The sequence below is a fragment of the Anastrepha ludens genome, chromosome X (assembly GCF_028408465.1).
Source record: "Anastrepha ludens isolate Willacy chromosome X, idAnaLude1.1, whole genome shotgun sequence".
In the NCBI taxonomy this organism is placed as follows: Eukaryota; Metazoa; Arthropoda; class Insecta; order Diptera; family Tephritidae; genus Anastrepha; species Anastrepha ludens.
The window spans coordinates 17,550,536-17,566,588 of NC_071503.1; the positions used below are offsets into that span (position 1 = coordinate 17,550,536).

General features: G+C 38.0%; 1 protein-coding gene across 4 annotated transcripts in view; it reads left to right on the top strand.

The window, feature by feature from the left end:
• LOC128869311 (calcium-dependent secretion activator-like) overlaps nt 1-16,053 on the top strand; it is a 128,963-nt gene that overhangs the window by 87,237 nt on the left and 25,673 nt on the right. For 2 of the 4 annotated variants that reach the window (XM_054111837.1, XM_054111838.1), the window contains exons 8-9: nt 11,455-11,630; nt 11,703-11,909. In XM_054111837.1, coding sequence (XP_053967812.1) covers nt 11,455-11,630; nt 11,703-11,909 — 383 coding nt within the window. Of the gene's footprint in view, nt 1-11,454; nt 11,631-11,702; nt 11,910-12,270; nt 13,073-13,155; nt 13,349-16,053 lie in introns of those variants that run through there. The other 2 variants (XR_008455262.1, XR_008455261.1) reach the window with 2 other exon arrangements.

A 16,053-nucleotide genomic window follows, 5' to 3' on the forward strand; every position in this document is an offset into this window, starting at 1 on the left:
ATCCAGTTCATGATTCCTGTGGAACTAGCTCCAATTATTGACCTGGCCTTCGTGGGGGAACCGCTAATCCACGGTTGGCCAATTCATCGGCAGTTTCGTTTCCTTGAACACCGGAGTGTCCTGGAACCCATATAAGTACAAGCCTGTTTTGTCTTGCGACAGAATTAAGCTTCTTCTTACATTCTTGAGCAATCCCTGAGGTTTGATTCGCGCTCTCCAAGGCCTTCAGTGCAGCCTGACTGTCACTGAAAACTCCAATCAGTTTCCCGCTCCATCTCCTCTCGATTATCCATTCGGCTACTTTCAGGATGGCAAAAACTTCCGTTTGGAAAACAGTTGCCATTTCCCCCATAGCATAGTGATACTTATTACTATCGTTTAAGTACCATCCGGCTCCAGACCCTATTTCATTCTTGGACCCATCGGTAAAGAAAGTATCCCTCAAACCTCCCTGAATGCATTCCAGATTGCTCCATTGCTCACGATTTAGATTTCAAATTTCCTTCCAAATGAAACGGTGGGTATCAGGTCGTCTTTAGGTGTCAAAAACAGTGGATAGTGCTCAGATAGCAACTTAAAGATTTCTTTGTGCCCCGAAGTTCCATCTTCGTGCCAGAAACCATATTTATGGAGTCTACACATTGAGACCTCTGAGGTTGCTTTTAGTCGCCAGTGATGATTGGTTTGATAAGCGCTGTGTATATCCATAGGACAGTGCTGAAAAATGCTTAATGCGCGATTCACCTTCAGTGAAACGTGTGTCTCCGAAATCAGCCTCTTATCCAATATGCTTTCTAGATATTGAACTTCATCAGAAAGACCACCTTTCAGTGTTGGAAGATTAAATCCCTCCAATTTCCGCTTTCTCGTGAACACGACTATGGTGGTTTTGTTCGGATTGACGGAATGACCTTGTCTCGTGCACCAGTCATCGATTTGGTCCAGAATCCTATGCACTTTCGTGCAAAGCATTCTTAGGGATTTATCCGATGTTAGCGCGCAGACATCGTCCGCATATGCTTTGACATGAGAACCGAGTTCCTGCATTTCCTCTAGTAGAGAGTGTACGACCAAGCACCCCAGCAGCGGAGAAAAAACACCGCTTTCGGGACATCCTTGCTTGGCCTTGACGGTGATTAGTTCTTCTCACAAGCGGTTAACGGCCTCTCAAAGAGCATGGAATATATCCATTTAACAATTGTTTGATTAACTCTATGCCGTTAAAGAACATATTGAGCCGAAAGTGGCATTATCAAAAGCCCCCGAATGTCCACGAACACGCCCATTGTGTATTCGTTAGCTTCCAACCCGGCTTCAATCTTGCTAACAAGATCATGTAAGGATCATTCACATGACTTTGCACTCTGGTAAGCGTGTTGATATCTACTAAGTGGACTTCTCGGCAATACTCTCCACTCAAATATGTTTCTCCACCACTCGTTCTAGACTTTTCAACACGAATGATGTCAAGCTGTTTGGGCTAAACCTTTTTGCTAGGTAATAGTCGTATTTTCCTGGTTTCGGAATAAATACTACTCTTACGCGTCGCCAGTGGGATGGCAAGTGCAAGACAGGCTGTGAAGATCCTTTTCAGGGCTTCAATCAGCCTGTCTCCTCCTTTCTTAAGCATTGCTGTATATATTCTGTCAGGCCCAGGGGACTTAAAGTTTTTAAAGGAAGATAAGGGGAAGCTTGTCGATTCCTTTGTCACTACCCGACTAGCAATATACCAGCTGTACCTAGAGGTTCCACCATCGCTACCATTATTGTTCATGCTGCTCTCTACTTCAGAGAGAGTTCTACTACCCGGAAAATGGGTTTCGAGTAGAGCATTAAACGTTTCCGTTTTCCCTCATTTCTTCGACGTTACTGCAGAAATTCCTATAGGATTTAAGGCTTTCCGTACTTTTTTCTTATATTCTCTCCGTCGATGATTAGCCCAGTCCTTTTCTGTTTGGGTCTACCTTGCCTGAGTGGGCACAGTTAATCAAAGCAATTGATTAAAGTACCTTCTAATTTCTCAGTAGCATCTTCAATCATTTCTGTTGATTTGAGTTTTTTCAGGTCTGATAATCGCTCTGTTACAAGCTCACCATACCTGTCCCAGCCCACATTTCGAGGATTCCTACCGGATGGTACTGATATTGTGTCAATTCCCAGTCGAAACTCGATAAGACGATGATCAGAAAGAGAGTCCTCTTCCAAAACTCGCCATCGGGTGATTTGATTTCCAACTAACCTATTGGTAAGTGTTAAATCAATCCCCTCTTGTCTCCTTTTATTTACAAAAATTGGTTTGTTACCAGTGTGTTGAATGACCAAATCGGATGACAGGATAACATCCAGTAACTTGAGACCTCTGAGGTTGCATTTGCTGCTTCCCCATACAATGTTCTGTGAATTTGCATCACAGCCCACCATTAGTTGGATTCTGCATACTTGACCGCTTCTCTTGGCTCCCTCGAAGGAGGTGGCTGTAAAGTGTCGTAGGGTAGGTAGGCCGAAACTATGATAGCTTCGACACTGTTCCCACTCTTCCAGTACTTTATTTTTGCAACAACGATATCTCCGGAGCATAGCTCTTTTTGCATCGTGTGTTCGATCAACCTCGGCATGATATTACATGCTCGCGGTCTCACATTCCCTTCATAATGAAGTATTTGTCCCACGACATAGCACCTAGGCCACAGATACGCTTGTCACATACCCATGGTTCTTGTATTAGTATTATGTGTGGGTTTGTTTGCAGTTTTGCATGCCCACGGCACAGGAGAGCCGTAGACGCTTTGCTATGCTGCAGATTTATCTTTGGAAATATTACATCAGTCATGAGACTGAGTATATTTACGATTTGTCCTCCACCTAATCCTGGACATGGAAATGGATTCGCCCCAGATGTAGGTGAGGACGGCACCCGTACTTCAGCTACAGCAGCTTGAGAGACCCAAGATCGATACCCATTACCAGGTGGGAACCCGCCTCCGAAGTAGTAGCGGATTTCTGCCTGGTGCACGAGTGTACTCTCCAGAGAGTCGTGTCAAGATCTTTGTTTTGAACAAGGATGTGTGTGAGGAGCTCTGCTGAACTACAGGAAGGTCCCGGAATCCAGACACTCGCTCGTACCAGCCTTTCTTTGCTAGTCTCAACAACAATGAACTTGTTTTTTTCACAGGCTGGATTTTGTGCTATCTCTTTTTCCAGTCATTCTGGGGAAAAGGCATTGGAACAGTGTTCCTTTACGATGGTGGATGGCATTTTACCCTCGAAAGTCGGCGCGTCTTTCGACTCACCGATAGCTTTCCAAAGATAGCTGTGAAGATAGTCTTGTTGCCCTTTGGACAATTGATCATCTTGTTTGTCGGTATGTATCTTTACCGTCATTGGCTTTGCTGCCATTCTCGCGAATAATTCGCCAGACAAGAGTGTCATTCGACATTTGAGATCGTTGGCTCGTTTCTTTTCCGGATGAATGCAACGTTGCAGAGGAATCCTCTGTTCTGCCACGCTTTTCCGTTTCCATCACAGCTGTCGAAGTTGGCGGAGCTTGAGTACTTACCTTAGCTAATGCTTCGGCTTTCTTCGCCTCCTGTGTTCTTCGTTTGATCTGCCTTGCGAATAGACCAGCACCTGTATCCTGGTACTTACCTGATTCGCACTAGGTTTATCCATTGTCAAAGACTTACTCGGCATCAGAGATCCATCTGAGTCTACTGAGAGATGGTTCACCATCTCCACATCCCCCACAAATTGTTCAGTTGCCTCGGATCGTTTCGACGACGGTGTATCGCTCTCCTTCACTCGGCTCTGCATTGACATAGCCAATGTGCCATATTTCACCACCAGAACTGCGCTTCCTCTGGACCCCGGAGTTCCGCTCATAAGGGAATATGGGGTTCGGGCCTGCACATCCGATGCACGAGCCACCGATTGCTCGACGGGAGGATTTCCCAGGACGGATTACCTCGTGCAGAAATATCCTTCGTTAGCCTCCACATAACAGGAAATAAATGTCTTTTATGCCTCCTGCCAGGTTGTTGGTACGTTAATCTCGGCATAGTACTTGGGTGGCTACCAATTCCGCAGTTCCGACGGCGGGTGGATACTCAATTGCTATATGGAGCTACCCTCTTAGTTCGTGGTAGGTTAATCTCCATAACATGGCGTTAAATCACCACTTAAGCCTCCTCCCCGCGGCAAGGAGACTGACCCGATAAGGACGTCTGATATAACAAGCAATAACTCTGATTGTCTATAAGTTTGTTTGATTTCAATAATTAACAACCAGTCTAAATTAAGTTCAATTCAATCAAGTATTTCGGTCGATACAGAGTTCCACACTTCTTTAGTTGTTTTGTTAATACTCATAGATGTTATACAGCCGCGTCTTACGCTATCGAGTCATTAGCCAATCCTCGGGTGGTGTATAATAACACACCGTACTGAACTCTGCCTGCTAATCTGTTTCATATACTATATAGTACATACATACATATATGTTAGTATCGCCCATGTTCGAAAATTCGACCAATACCAATTCTCACTGTAAGTAGTACGTTTGTTTCCAACTTCAATTGAACTATACACTGTAACTATGTGCAGGTTTCAGTTCATAAGAGAGGTGCCACGCCCCCTTTTCCAATACGTACCACTATTCACTATAAGGCAGGTATTGGCAATTGTGTACAGCTGTTGAAAAATACTTAAGAACGATACCCAGTTCTCTCCATTAGACTTTTTTCAATAAAATCACTTAAATGTTTTGCATATTAGGTTTTATTTGATAAATTTAAAAGGTTTTCAATCTGTATAAGCTTTTTTGTCTAAGAAAAACATACATTGTTTCACTTCATGTACAACTGTTAATACAATGCGAAATTCATTCAAATAATAGTCAAATCATAATAAACAGGCGAAAGGGAAAATTATACATTGGTATTATGTTGAAAATCCTTTCCGCTTTACCACTACTGCACCGCTCTTTGCATTGACGTTATTAAACCTCTACAACGTTCAACAGGAATGGATTCCCATGATGCTTTGGCCATTTCAAATAACTGACTCATATTTGGAATATTCTGTGTACTGAGTGATTTTTTTACGTCGTTACAAAGATGTTCTATTGAATTGTATTCGAAAAAGTTTTTTGCATTAGGAGAAGTGTTCTTCGGATCATTGATTTGCTGTAATTTCCAAATCATCGGTAAATTCTCTTTTGCATAAGATAGCATTTCATTATGAAATATCTGAGCTTGCTCGACCTCATCCATATTACCTGCAATATGATGAATTGGCCTGACGGCGTTCCACGAAAACCAAACCCACACCATTATTAAGCGTTACCCGTGCTTTATGATTGGCGAGACGAAATCCGCACGTTTTGGCCCCCGCACGAACTTTCTACCATCTGGATCAACTTCATTTATTATCGTTTCATCGCTGAATAAAATATAACGGCACTGATTTTGAGTCCAGGATGTGTGCTCTCGAAGAAATTTAATAGGCGTTTTCCTTGCGATGATATTACCAATGGCTTCCTCCATGGCAGTCGACCAGGAAGCCCTGATTTTTCAATCGGAGGGCAATTGTTCCTTCTTTATTGACTGTTCCAGGCGAATAAAAATGTCTTGATGGGTCTCAGCAGCATTCTTCCTAGGATCTTTTTTTTGAAAACATAACGATCATCCAATTAATATATTCAAATAAATATTTCGAAGTATTAATAACCATCCTTTTGAAACTTTTAATTGTACTGAAATGGCGCTGTAGGATTATCCGGTCTTTTGCAACTCTATGATTGCTTTTCGAAGCAGTTTTTGCAATTTTTCCCTTTCGACATTATTTAATCGATTCAACTAAAATAAAGTGCTATAGGAATACCCCTTCTTTTTTTATTTATTTACTAGTTACAATATAAAACCGAAAACTTTTTACAAAACTTTGGACGACGACCGAATCATTCTTAAGCATATTCCCCAAAAAATATCTGTGCTGCTACTAAACTGCAAAAAACCAATGCAAACCCTTCAAGAGAAATAGATAAATGAACGCATTTCAATGAATGTGATTACAACAAATATATTCAAGCGCAATATGTACATTACGGCACCGTAATCGACAATATACCTACATATGTATGCACATTTATGGTTGCCAACGCATCGTTCTTAAGTATTTTTCAACGGCTGTAACTGTATCAAATTTCATTATCTTAGTTTCTTTGGTTCTGGAGAAAACCGATTTGGTAGTTTCAGTTTATATGGGAGGTCTCGCGCCCTCTTTTCCAATACCTATCACTTTTCTCCATAAGTGCGGTATATATGTTACAATGTATGCATTCGTGCCAAGTTTCAGTACCTAGATTAATTGCTTTTAGAGACATATTGGTGTTCACATTTTGGACTATATATCAGATGTCCCTCCCCCTATATCTCGAGGCTTACATTTATGCACTAAAGTAAGTTATTTTCTTCAAATCGGTGCTCATTTTATTAAAATCGGGCGAACGGTACAATCAAAATTTAGTGTGGCGTATTTATATAAATAATACAATAATTACACTTATATTAGTACGTCGATCGATAAATCTTTCAAGATAACACTGGATCACAAATTTCAACTTTTTTTCTGCACCAGAGACGCCGTTATGAAATTCCTATGTAAAATCACCGTCTGATTCCGAAAATCAAGGTTATTTTTTATTCTATGGTAACGTTTTTGAGATATTTACGAACTACCATTATTTAAAAAAAAAAAAAAATTCGGCCCACTTAATCATATATATCTCGAAAACGAATTGAGCGATTCCAAAACCGTTTAAAGCTTTTAAAAGGTAATAAAATTTGCTATAAACTGTGAGTAAAACACTTTTTGCTAGGCCCTGCAGTATCAAAGATAACGAACTATCATAACGGATTTTTTAATTTTTTTTTGTAAAAATATAAAAAAATGTGTACTTTGAGAGAAAGGATCTTTAAAACTTTTTATTTTTTCGTATATTTTTTGTTTTCACTCTAAGCTCTGTTTTATTACAAAAAAATAAACTTTGATTAAACGAAATCGATGAACTAATACAAAAGTTACAAGCATTCAAGTAAATATATCCATTTAATACTTAAGTACCCTACTGGTAATATGTGTTAGTATTCGCATATCAGTTAGTTACAGGTAGATTTTGTAAGGGTTATTAGATACAAAAAATTGATTGATTGAGATAGATTTTGGAAGGGTTATTAGATACAAACACAGATACATTTCAAGCAAGATCATATGTTTAAGGCAGGTAGTGTTTTCTATGTATAACTAGGGAACCTTTTTGTATAGGTAGGCTTGCATTTTTAGTTCATCTATGTAAGTATAAATAATAGTACATGTGCCTCGTTCCTTCATAATTTCTGCAAGGATCGCCGGATACTGTTCACTTTATAATTGCAGTTTATAATCCGTCATTTACTTCAAAATATAATATGAATAAAAGGGCGCGAGAGTTTGAGTGTAAAAATGATCCAGATATGTTCTTTATCGTTAAAAGGATGCGACGTGTGTTTTCAAATCCTTTCAAATTTGCATACCATAAGTGTTATGGAATTGAGCCTAGAAACAATGAAAAACCATGGACACCGAATACTGTGTGCACCACATGTCGAGTCGAATTGATATTTCCGGAAACCGGAACCAAAAGGTACATCGTAAAAATTAGGAGTTTTCTCTCTTTTAATGCATATCAGACTAATTTCTTAAACTATCTATTTAGGCGACATATGAAATTTATTACACCAATGAAGTGGAGGGAACCAACTTGCCAATCAACGGACTGCTATATTTGTACCACAAAAGTATTTGGGGTTGGAAAGTCAAGAAAAGTAACCTATGCGAGCGTATCTACAGTGTCATTACCAGAACTAAATTCAACGGAAGCTACATTGCCAGAATCAAATTTAACTTTAGTTCCGACTCCAGTTTCATTGTCAACAGCAGTATCTGATTACGCGGCATCATGTTGTACTGAATTGCAAACGGAAAACGAAAGAAACCCTTTGTCACAAGCACAACTCAATGATTGGATACGGGATTTGGAATTGTCAAAAGAAAAGGTCGAACTACATGCCTCTCGTATGCAACAATTTAAATTTGTTTCATCCGATGTTAAGGTAACATATTATAGGACTCGTCACGAACAATTCTCCCAGTACTATACGAAGAAGGACAGTGTTTGTATTGCAAAAACATTGCTGGTCTATTTAAACAGTTTGGTGAAACATATGATTCAAAAGAGTGGTGATTGTTCATAGACGGCAATAAATTAAGTTTAAAGGCCGTATTATTGCATATTGGCAACTAAAAGCCATCTATCCCGATCGCGCATGCAGTAAATACGAAGGAAACATGTGAGACAATGCAAAAATTGCTTAAATTAATTAAATACGAAGAACATGATTGGAAAATATGTGCCGATCTAAAAGTCGTTGAAATGCTATGTGGTCTACAATCTGGATACACAAAATACTGTTGCTTTCTATGCAAGTGGGATAGCCGAGCACGTCAAGACCACTACATCATAAAGGATTGGTCAGAACGAATCGAGTTTCAAGTTGGGGTGGATAACATAAAATACTCACCACTTATAAAGAAGGAAAAAATAATTCTACCTCCGCTCCACATCAAGCTCGGCCTTATCAAAAACTTTGTCAAGGCTTTGGACAAAGAAGGCGAAGCTTTTCATTATTTGAAAACAATCTTTCCACAGATTTCAGAAGTAAAAATAAAGGAAGGGATTTTTGTGGGGCCGCAAATAAGGAAAATAATGGCCAATACCCATTTCAAAGAACTAGTGTCACCAGTGGAGGCAGCGGCGTGGGACTCTTTTCAAAAGGTCGTTACTTCTTTTTTAGGCAAACACAAAAGTCCTAACTTCGAGCTGATAGTGAACGATTTAATCAAAAACTATGCGGAAATGGGTAAATAAAAAAACACAAATAAGACCGTTTTCTCAGTTAACTTTAAAACTAAACAAAAAATTTGAAAGCAAATTTTTAAATTTACATGAGAATATATAGCCCTTAATCTGAATTTATTGCCCTGCTCCGAACAAACAAGAACGACCAAAATTTGTTCTGAATTGGAAGATTAATCCAGCCTAAGAAAATTATATGCTAATGTGTCACTTATGTATTTATCTAATACCCTTTTTAATTTTCTTTCAGGAGTAAATATGTCTTTAAAAATTCATTTTCTGCACTCCCATTTAAATTTTTTCCCACAGAATCTTGGCGACGAAAGAGACGAGCATGGCGAAAGGTTTCACCAGCAAATGAAAATGATTGAAAGTCGGTATCAAGGATTCTGGGATGTCGCTATGATAGGTGACTACTGTTGGTTTCTCATAAGAGAAACCGATCCTTATATAAATAAGCGTCAAAACAAGACACATAACTTTTCGAATTATAAAATAAGATCATAGAGTTAAGACAGAATCATATGTACATATGCTATTATTTGTAGGGTACTTAAGTTTTACTATATGGATATACAATATTTACTTGAATGCTTGTAACTTTTTTATTAGTTCATCGATTTCGTTTAATCAAAGTTTATTTTTTTTGTAATAAAACAGAGCTTAGAGTGAAAACAAAAAATATACGAAAAAATAAAAAGTTTTAAAGATCCTTTCTCTCAAAGTACAAATTTTTTTATATCTTTACAAAAAAAATTTCAAAAATCCGTTATGATAGTTCGTTATCTTTTGAATCTGCAGGGCCTAGCAAAAAGTGTTTTACTCACAGTTTATAGCAAATTTTATAACCTTTTAAAAGATTTAAACGGTTTTGGAATCGCTCAATTCGTTTTCGAGATATATATGATTAAGTTGGCCCAAGTTTTTTTTTTTTTTAATAACGGTGGTTCGTAAATATCTCAAAAACGTTACCATAGAATAAAAAATAACCTTGATTTTCGGAATCAGACGGTGATTTTAGATAGGAATTTCATAACGACGTCTCTGGTGCATTTTGGCTGTAAACCAGTGTAATCAAACCTTGGTAATTATTCCCAAGGATAAAATTCTAAAACTTAAGTAGGAGAAAGAGTGTTACTCACAGGTGGTGGAAATTAATAAAACAATAGAGCTAATATATGTTATTTCACGAATTGACCTGAGTCCCACCAAGCAAAATCAACATTGTCTAATTTTCACCAACTTGCATCAAAACTCAGAAAGCATTGGATATTGGCAACAATTAAATTTTTCAAATATCCCTTTTACATTAATATATAAGTACAATACATTGAGGATTACATTTTTCTGCTAAAAACTGTATCTAAGAACTGCAAATATACTTTTCAATTCTTTAGACAATCATTTGTAAAGAAACGCCCGATGAAAAGACGTTCGCACGAAAAAACTTTCAATTCTATTGTTCGGAGAGTAATTTCATCCTTGAAAAATAAGAAACAAATATGGGACGAGAAGCGATTATCTTCAGTTTTACATTGATGGATCTGATCTGGAGAACAGGGTGGTTTTATTTGTTCATATTAGCAAGATATATGAAAATTCGTTCCGCCTGTTAGACGAGGCCGAGCTTATGGCAATCCAGAGAGATGTTGCGTATCAACAATAAAGAGCTGTTGCAAATAACAATATCTTCGAAAAACCAAACAGTTGAAATGGGCTTGACTCCGTCAACAGGTTCAAATTTCGCCTAGTGTGGGGGAAACACCTTCCAGCTCAACGAAACTAAGCTCAAATTACTAGAAATTTCTTATCTTGAGCAGAAGAAAAGTGAGAAGTGTAGGAAGTTTTTAAACAAATAAAAATTTCTTAGGGGACTGGAAATTTAAAGCATTTAGAATTTTGCTGCCGTTCTTCTCTTGTTCGCAGCGTGATGTGGTTCCGAGAATAGTTGAATGTGATCGCTTCATAATGTGAAACAACTTTTTAAATCCGTTTATGGCATACAGCTTAGTTTATCTAATATAGTAAAAGGCTGTCCAAACATAAGTTTATTAAAAACACAGAAATTTCCTTGATGCCGCACCACTTCAAAATCCGATAATCACGAGTATTCATTATTGTTTATTACTAAAACCACCTATATTACAATGCGTCTCATTGAAAAATATGTATTCTGAGCCAAATTCGACGTTCAAGTTTCCAATGGAATGTCGCTTGAAAAAATTGCTAAATTAATCGGAAATTGCAAGCGAATAACTTGCATATACCTATATTTATATACTATGTACACAACTTTTTGAAAGCAAAGTTATTACTGAAGTACTAATTATTATTTGTTTTTTATTAATATTCTTTGGAGTAGAAGTGGGGAGTGACTTGATATATATGATACATAGTTAGAAATGATAGATAGAATCGGTTTGAACTTTTTCAAACGATTTGTACGACAAGTAGGATTACCATTATTTTTCTAGAATAGTACAATTTAATGAATTCTATTGCAGTCATCTTCATGCAATTGGCAAATCAGTATGGAAAAAGTGGAAGAAACGTTACTTTGTTTTAGTACAAGTATCCCAATACACGTTTGCGATGTGTAGTTACAAGGAGAAGAAGTCTGAGCCATCGGAAATGATGCAATTAGATGGGTACACAGTTGATTACATTGAAGCGGCGAGTGGTAAGCGGTTTGCATGACAATATTATATGCTATAGACAGAGCAAGATAAATTAGTTACTTTTTGCATTGCAGCCAATTTAATGTTTGGGATCGATTTAAATGGAGGCCGCTACTTTTTTAACGCTGTTCGAGAGGGTGATAGTATTGCATTTGCCTGCGACGACGAAAACGAATGTAGTCTCTGGGTAATGGCCATGTATCGGGCAACGGGGCAATCGCATAAACCCACTCCTCCAGTGACCCAGGATAAAAACTCAGCAATTTCAAAAATTCAAGGCGGTAATGTATACATCTACTATATATATAAAAGCTAACGTTCTATGCTTCTTAACCACATTATGAGAAGAAATATTTTTGTAAAAACAACATACCTGAGAGGTTATTTGAGCTTAATCAGCAGAAGTCTTAAAAATTTGTTACGTCAATATCTGGTTAGCGATAATCGGTCAATTAACTTCGATCCAAGTTAATCGGATGATGGTGTGTCCATTTTTTGCCAACCAAAACAGAAACTGACTGCTGGATAAAATTTTTCTTTGCTCACATTTAGAAAGTTAAAAATGATTTTTGGTTTAAAAAAGTCTTTTAAAAAACAATAAGCATGTCGTGTAAACGCAAATATTATTGCTTCTCCTCCTAGGATGCTGGGATGAAAATTAAAATTTATTAAAACCAACCAACCAACCTGCCTACCTAATGTTAGTCGTTACGACTACTAACTATACCGCGTACCTAACATATCAAAAATATCATTAGCTATGAAGGGGTAAGATCGTAATTTGCTCCAATGATTTTAAAAAAGGAACTTAAAATGTCTTGATACTCGAGAAAGAACATTGCGGAAATGGGCTAGGACCCGTAATCAGTTTAACTATAAATAAGGGTGATCAGATTGGAGGTAATTTTTCCAATAGGGTTCTTTGACAGATTGGGCGTGGCTACTGTCAAACTCAATATATAATCTTTTTCAGTATTCATTGACATTTTAGCAAGGAAAGACTTTCGTCTCAACAACGTTTACAAATCCTACAATTGTACAATATTACGAAAATCGACACTCTTTGAAAAGTGTTCATCGCGCGCTCAGGCCAAGGTATGGTGGTGTTCAGCGATAAGGCCAATTTTTGGCTCAATGACTACGTCAATAAGTAAAATTGCCCTATTTGAGTTGAAGAGAAACCCGAAGCCATTCAAGAAGAACTCATACATACCTTAAACACAATAGTTTGGTGGGGTCTATGGGCTGGAGGAATTATCGGCCCATATTTCTTCAAAGACGAGGCTGGCGTCAATGTAGCAGTGAATGGCAAACCGTATCGCCTCATGATAAACGACTTTTTAATGCTGGAAATTGAAAACCGTGATCTCCACAACATTTGGTTCCAAAAAGACAGTACTACTTGCCACACATCCCGTGAAACAATTGATGCAACGTCGTTTCGGTGAGCAATTTATCACTCGTCTCGGACCAGTGGATTGGCCATCAAGATCGTATGATACATAATTTTGTATCTTTTATTTGTAGGGGTATATAAAGTCTAAATGCTTTGTGGATAAACCATCGTCGATTGAGCAGGCATTGGAAGCCAACATTATAAAGTTATTCCTGAGATACGGACCGAAGTGCTCCAGCGAGTCATTTAAAATTGGCCAACATTTGAAAGGGATTATATTAAAAAAACAAATGTCATGAATAGTCCTACACAAAAATAATGAAGATTGCCCAATTAATTTAAATTTTCGTTATTTTATTTCAATTTGAAATTCGATGCTTCTAAATTGATTACCATTTATTATTTCTAGCATTATTCTACAACTGTCAAGATTGGGAAGATTCATGAGGTTTTGACAACTCCTTTGTACAGAAAAATCATACAGCAAATCCTATCGAAAGTCTCTTAAAACAAAAAGGAAAAAAAAAACAGTTTTTGAATGGTTTCCAATCTATCTATTTATTTAAATTTAGTAATACGAGTACCATATTATCTAATCGTATTCCAGTTAAGTTGGTGAGTGACTATCATTCGGAAGTGCACGGGTTAGCAACTCTTGGACACGAAACACCAAATGATAGAAAAAGTGTTTTCTGATTATGGTCGCTCTTCGGCAGACAATGGCAAACTTCCGAGAGTATTTCTACCATGCAAAGTCTCCTCATAAAAAACCATTTGCCATTCGGAGGGGACATAAAACTGTAGATCTCTTCATTTATATACAAATATTTATATTCTAGTATCAAATTATTAAATTCTTTTCAAAGATTGACATTAAGTTTGGTATCTATTGCAACACCTAAATCAACAAATTTTTAAACTTTGTCATCACCTTGTCAAGCATTTCGGGTTTTATAGCGTCGATTTCGCGTTGTTTCGGTGTAAAGCGATCCAAGATTCAAATTGTACTGAATTGACGTATCGAAAACATGTATGCTGAAGTCGATCGGTTGGTAAATGACAAAGTTAATCAGCGAAATAAGTATTATGGTCGAGGAGTTAAAAAATTACATATAGACTAAGCAAAATAATAATCAAATCGTAAAAAATGCAGGCGAAAGGGGAAAAAATCCATTACTATTGTTACGAATTTATTAAGTTAAATTCCAAATAAATTTCCCGCAATAATTCTTCTGGGTTCGATCACTGAATTGGCAAATAAAAGTCATACATTATTGGCAACACAACTTGTTTACTCTATTTCCTTTTTTTCACCTTACGGCTGAATACCCTATACGCATACACAAATTCTCGATTTGGCAGCTCGTATCTTCTGGAGAGTTCTATCTCGCCAACTAGTGACAAGGCGAATTCATGTTTTTGTTTTAGTATCTCATTCGCGCAATACTAAATGCCAGTCGGGTCGCGAAGTTTTCTGTTTCAATATTTTGTTGAAAATCCTTTTCGCTTTATTACTGCTGCACAGCCCTTTTCATTGACAATAATAAACTTCTACAACGATCAACAGGGATGGATTCCCATGCAGCCTCGACCTTTTCAAATAACTAGGTTGTTGTTGTTGTTGAAGTGGTTGAGTATTTCCCCTGAAATAATCCTAATTAGTGACCAGTACCGTTTTACTACCACCGTCCTCGTATAATGATTTCTGTGTTTTTTTTTGTTCTAAGTGAGAACCATTTAGTGAGCTTCAAGTATAGCAGCAAATTCTTTATTTCGATTCCTGAGATCTTATTAGTTTGCTGCAAGAAAGGCTTACCAAAGGAGCGGAGTCGGGCCCTAGCTAGCCCTGAACATTCACATAAGTAGTGGAAAAGACTTTCCTTCGCTCCTTCCGCTTCACAGCTTCTGCAGATAAGATTGAAGGGTAGGTTGAGTCTAGCTTCTTGATCCCCTACTTTCCAAAGGCCTGTAAGGGTTGCAGTGATGCGTGAGATGTTTGGCCGAGAGCATCCTAACATATCATTCGTTCTTTGGATTTTGTATGACGGCCATGTGTTTTTTGTTGTAATACATGTAGTTAGTTGCTTCCATCTTCTTTCGGCTAAAGTGTGTGGCAATGGGTGCTTTTATCGTGTTGAGTGGGGTGGAAACTGCCACCGCCTCTGCTATTTCTAGAGCCGAGCCTTTCCTTGTTAGATCATCCGCTATCTCATTACCCCGTATGTTCCTGTGACCGGGAACCCATATCAGAGAGATTTAAAGCCAATAACTAAGCATTTCCAGCTCCTCTCTACACTGTAAGACTAGTTTGGATGAAATGGAGTTGGAGTCTAAGACCTTTATAGCTGCTTGACTGTCTGAGAAGATAATTACTATTGCACCAACTTCTTTGTAGAGTTTTAGTGATTTACATGCTTCTCTGATCGCCAACAGTTCTGGCTGGAACATGCTGACATAATCAGGATGACGAATTGACTGAGATAGATTGAGCGGAAGCCAGCTCCCATACCACAGTTCATCTTAGAGCCATCGGTATAAATTTCGATATCGTATCTTCCAATCACCTTCCCTTTGCTCCATTCGGCTCTTCGCGGAAAACGCACCGTAAAGTCTTTCTTAAAGTTAAGGTCGGGGACAGTGTAGTCTGATCTGTTTTTGAACAGCGAGGGTCCTTGTAGGAGGATCTTACTGTGACCGTACGACCTTGTTGTCTAGCTTCCCATGTCTCTGAGTCTCGCCAAATAACTAGGTACTGAGGGCATTTTTTTACGGCGTTCGAAATATGTTTCTATTAAAATACCTAATTCGTAATAGTGATCAAATTGTCTTCATACAACTTTTTGGCATCACAAGAATTGTGCCTCAGATCATTGTCTTGTTGAAATTTCCAACTCACCAGTAAGTTCTCGGCGTTCCACGAATACTAGCTCCGCACCCCGTGCTTTATGATTGGTGAGATTAACACAGGGTAGAATGCTGCACGCGTTGGTCCTCGAACGAACTTCCTACAATCTGGACTAACTTTATTT